Source organism: Calypte anna, chromosome Z (genome assembly GCF_003957555.1).
Source record: "Calypte anna isolate BGI_N300 chromosome Z, bCalAnn1_v1.p, whole genome shotgun sequence".
Lineage (NCBI taxonomy): Eukaryota > Metazoa > Chordata > Aves > Apodiformes > Trochilidae > Calypte > Calypte anna.
Window position 1 is genome coordinate 30,810,839 of NC_044274.1, and position 4,563 is coordinate 30,815,401.

The 4,563-nt window shown below is 51.4% G+C and overlaps 1 protein-coding gene across 1 annotated transcript; it reads right to left on the bottom strand.

Moving 5' to 3' along the window:
- Positions 1 to 1,340: 1,340 nt before the first annotated feature.
- Positions 1,341 to 3,066, bottom strand: GADD45G (growth arrest and DNA damage inducible gamma). The gene is made up of 4 exons (XM_030467147.1): positions 2,929 to 3,066; positions 2,665 to 2,766; positions 2,358 to 2,571; positions 1,341 to 2,005 (listed from the first exon to the last, which is right to left on the bottom strand). The coding sequence occupies exons 1-4, from the start codon at positions 2,979 to 2,981 to the stop codon at positions 1,898 to 1,900; spliced, it is 477 nt and encodes a 158-aa protein (XP_030323007.1). The 5' UTR covers positions 2,982 to 3,066; the 3' UTR covers positions 1,341 to 1,897.
- Positions 3,067 to 4,563: the final 1,497 nt, after the last annotated feature.

The window sequence follows — 4,563 nt, forward strand, 5'->3', positions numbered from 1 at the left end:
AGCTTCCAAAGCTGTTTTTTTCTCTTAGCTCCTCCATGTTTATTTTCTCAAAGTCGTAGAGGAGACACTAGCTGAGAAGTGCAGGTTAAGCAGAAAAACAGGCTACACAGCAACTCCTGTACCTTAAGTGCCAAGAAAGAATACTTGGGAGAGATCTGATGCCCATCTTGCCCATCTTGTCTTTGCTTCAGCCAAAACTAGAGCCAGCCAGAGCCAAAACTCTGGTTATATTGCCATCCTACAGCCATCACAACACTGTGACAAAAGTCAAGCAGTGCTTCAACCTGCTCTACAAAAGCACACTATTCTAGCAAAGTGGAAGTTTAATTTGAACTTCCCTTAGCAGGAACAATGAGACTGAAAGTAAGCAACTTCCCAGAAACCACAACTGTTCAAGATACTCCCGTGTAGAAACAACCACTTTTCAGCAAGTGTTACTGTCAATCAGTGCAAGCCAGCCTAGAGGAAGTACAATTGTGATATCTGAGTATTTTTAGTGTCTGTAGAGGAAGCAAGTAGTTGAGCCTTCTTGCTCTCTGGAGATCATTACTGCATCATTCTAATATCAGCTTCTGGAGCACACATAGGGATTGTGCACAGAGATTGGGTGATATTTTCCCTTTTAACATAGGGCCAAATCAGCTTGCCCCTCCCCCCATATTGACTTCCCCTGACAGGGTCTCTGAAAAAGGCCACACAATCCTTAAATTGTTTTGGACTTAATTTGGAGTTGTTATGCAATTAGGCTTTGCAAAATTGGCTTCTGGAGTGACAGTTTCTATTGTTACAGCATATGGCAAGCAGCGAGCTGCTTGTGACAGATGGGATGTTCATTCACCATTAGCCAGTTTTAGATTTAACATCATTCTAATCAAAGCAAATGTTAAATGTATTTGACATTTAAGTTTTGCAGCCTCTTCACCATGATTAAGCTGCTTCTATCAGCTGGGAACACACTAAAATCCATTCAGTGCTGCAAAGTCACATTTAAGAAATAATGATGCAATTTACTGGAAGTCTGCACTCCAAAATCTGTGTTTCTAGCATGTACTTTGTTCCTTATACTACAAAGACCACCTATTGCATGCGGTAAGTGATCTCATTAAGCATGCAGCTCCTTAAGTCTTGCAAGCTGTTACCATAAGCAGCAAGAGGGTGAAAGGTTGAATTATCAACTTGGACAGCACAGTTCTCCATTCAGCTGGCCCAGCAGAGAAAGCACTCGAGCAACAGCTCCATTATTCTGGCATGTAACTTTGACTACAGCACACAAGCAAAACATCAGTATTTCAGCAACATGCTTCCCCACCCAGTAACCAAGACACTGACAGAAATTAATTGCTGAAAATTTATTATGAAAGTTTCAATAGCAGCCAATATTTCAATAAAACTTATTGCATTATTAAACCAGTTCTGCAGACTGACCCAAGAGGTCTGTTAAAGTTTGTTTGCTTTGGAGTCTCTGTATTTGCCTCAGTAGCCAGTCACTAGCAGTCAATCAAATATTGCAGCTTTCTTCTGTGTTTTACAGACAACACCAACAGTTCCTAGTTACAGTACTCTGGCCAGTTCTTCCGTAAAGTTTTGGCCCACTTCCTCCAGCTTTCCTTCAGCCTTCTGAAAGAGCTCCACTCGACCAGGAATCTCGCAATACTTTTCAGTTCCATGGTATGCCAGCCTCTTCACAGTTACAGGCTACTAAGGCTCACTGGTGAGACAAGCTGCTCTCTTCCTTCTCCTCTCCAGGAACCCACTGCATGCCAGTCTGAGTGACGTTAATCCAGTCTCTTGACCAGGCTAATCCATGCAATCAGCAGCTTGTTGCACACTTCAGTGAACCCACGCCACATTTAGAATGCAACAAATGTTTCAGCCTCCCCAGTGCACTGGGTCATCATCACTCTGGCAGGGTGATGGTTGGCACCCAGTCATTGACATTGCGGCTCTCTTGACAAAACAAGTTCAGTTTTTCTAGAGCCGAGTCCTTCCAGTCATCGCTTGGTTTCTGTCAAAAAGAAAAAAGTTGCCTGCCATGAGTGGTGGCTGGTAGCTGAAGTTCACAACATCTACACAAGCATTAGCTTAGGAAGCAAAGCTTTTTCAGATGATTTCTGTCCTGCCACAGACAAAGCAGGAAATCCACAGTTCCGAAAAGTGTAGCCTACTACTACTTCTCAGCTCATGTGCTGTACGGCGTGTGCCGAGCCCCCTTCCTTTGCCCAGGAGGGGATCTGACTAGCCGAGAGAGACGGGGACCACCGAGAGCCTCTTAACCACCCCGTGCCGAGGCGCAAGCACGGCCCCGGCGGACAGCGCCCCGAGCTCCGCCGGCCTCCTGCGAGGGGGAGGACACCCACCGTGATGAGGATGCAGTGAAGGTCCCGCGGCTCCCCGGACTCCTCGCTAAACCCCAGGATGGCAGCCAGTTTGGACACGTCGTTGATCCGCACGATGTCAATGTCATTCTCGCAGCAGAACGCCTGTATCAGCGTGAAGTGGATCTGCAGAGCGATGTCCCCCTCGTCCTCCTCGTCCGCGGCCAGCACGCAGAAAGCGACATTATCGGGATCGCTGCAAGAGGAGAGCGGCATGTTTAACCCCAGGCAGGCCCCGAAGCCCCCTCGCCCCGCCAGGAGGCCCCCGGCCCTCGCCTGCCGTACTTACACATTCATCAGCTTCGCCGACTCGTAGACGCCTGCGGTGAGGCAGCCGCGGCGCTGGGCCGACACCAGTAGCTCCTGAAGGGCTTTGCCGGCGCCCTCCATCCTGTGCGCAGAGAGAGCAAAGAGTCAGCGCAGAGTCGCAACCGTCCCCAACTGCCACCCCACTCCCCCCTCCGCCCGCCACACTCCCTTCCCGCCAGCCGCCGCACAGATGTACCCCGCACACACACTCACACACCCCGCACCAGCCGCCGCCCAGACCTACCCGTCGTGGCCCGCAGGCACAGGCTCCTGTCCGTGGATGTCTTCCAGAGTCATAACAGCGCCTCCTCACACCGCAGCACCCGCCCCAAGCGCGGACACTCACACTCTCGCACTCCCCGAGCGCTCTGAGGCGCCAGTCCGCCGGCCGCCGTATTTATAGCCCGCGAGGCTGTGGCGCCGGCTGCTGGCAGCGGCTGCTGGCTTCCTATTGGCCAGCAGCGGAGACAGTGGGAGGCATTGTTATGCTAATTGCCGCGCGCCGGCGAGGAAGAGACAGGGGTGGGGGGAGGGTCGGGGGGGGGAACGAGGTGTGGGGGGGGAAGAGGAGTGGGCGGCTCGTGCCCAGAGGCCACGTGGGTCAGGGGGGGGGTGAGGGCGGAGGGGGCGGGTGAGGGGGGACAGAGGCAGAGACACCGGCACAGACAGAGACACAGACACAGGCACACAGACACAGGCACACAGAGGCACAGGTAGAGGCACGGGCACAGTCACAGTCACACAGACAGAGGCACCGGCACAGACAGGGACAGAGGCACAGGCACCGGCACAGGCACAGGCACAGGTGCAGCCGCCGCTCCCCTTCACCCCGCCGGGGGCCACCGTGCCCTGGGGTTCTGCGCTGGGACGGCGTGGGCAAGAGCGAGCGGTGCCGGAATGGGCTGCTGGCCCCCCCGGGTACCGGTGGATTTAAGTACTGGAAAGCACTGTGGGGATTTCTGTTCGAAAAATCCAAATGGTGCAGGAGAGAAAAAAAAGTGAAGAGGGAAGGGAAAAAGAAAAAGAAAAAAAAAAAAGGGGGGGGGGGGGGGGGAAGAAAAAAAACCCCAAAACCAAAAGGACTGAAAAAAATTTATTTTAGAAAATGCAGATGCCAAGTCCCACTCCCGGGAAGGGGATGCCTCTTGCAGAACCCCAGCCTGGGGAGCAGTTTTCTGGAGAAAGTGTCTTCAAAGTCATTTCAAATATGAAAGGGAGGTTATAATCCCTCTCTGCACAGCACTCCTGAGATAATAGCTGTGTAGTTTGATTTCTGCACTCCTGGTAGAGGAAATGCACAGTGCAATGGGGCAAGTTCAGGTGGGCACCTTTTTTGCAGAGGCTACAGCACTGTCCCACCAGAGGCACCAGTGCCGGTTCAGCCCGAACACCACACAGATCGGGGGGCACTGATGAGTCGGGCTGTCATCAGGAAGGCAGGGCCAGGGTCTTCACAACAGTGCCTAGTGGGGACACAAGAGACAATGGGCGTAAGTTAAATCGAGAGGCTCGGGTGGAATTTAAAGGAAACTGTCCCTTTTCTCCTGAGTACAGTAGTGCAGTGGAATGGGATGCCCAGGGGGGCTGTGCAGACTTCATCCTTGCAGGGCTGCAAGCCCAAGGGGGACAAAGTCCTAGGAGACCAGGTCTGAATTCCCTGGTGCAAGCCAAAGACCTACTCAGGTTTTGTCCTATAACCCTATAGGTTTGAGTTTTTTTAAAACAAATATGTGGGTTTTGTCAGTTGAAATTTATTGACAGTAGATTTCATCTGGATAATCATGTGATCTTGAGTGTACCCTGTAAAATTAATTCATTGTAAAATGCAAATGGCTGTTTAAGTCAGATCTACTATCTGAAGCAATAGTAGAACAAATTT

Coding starts and splice junctions, on each gene's coding strand:
- GADD45G (XM_030467147.1), bottom strand. CDS start 2,981: ATGACTCTGGAAGACATCCACGGACAGGAGCCTGTGCCTGCGGGCCAC. Junction 2,767..2,928: donor GTGCCTGCGGGCCACGACGG/GTAGGTCTGGGC, acceptor CTCTGCGCACAG/GATGGAGGGCGCCGGCAAAG. Junction 2,006..2,357: donor TTCACTGCATCCTCATCACG/GTGGGTGTCCTC, acceptor TCTTTTTGACAG/AAACCAAGCGATGACTGGAA.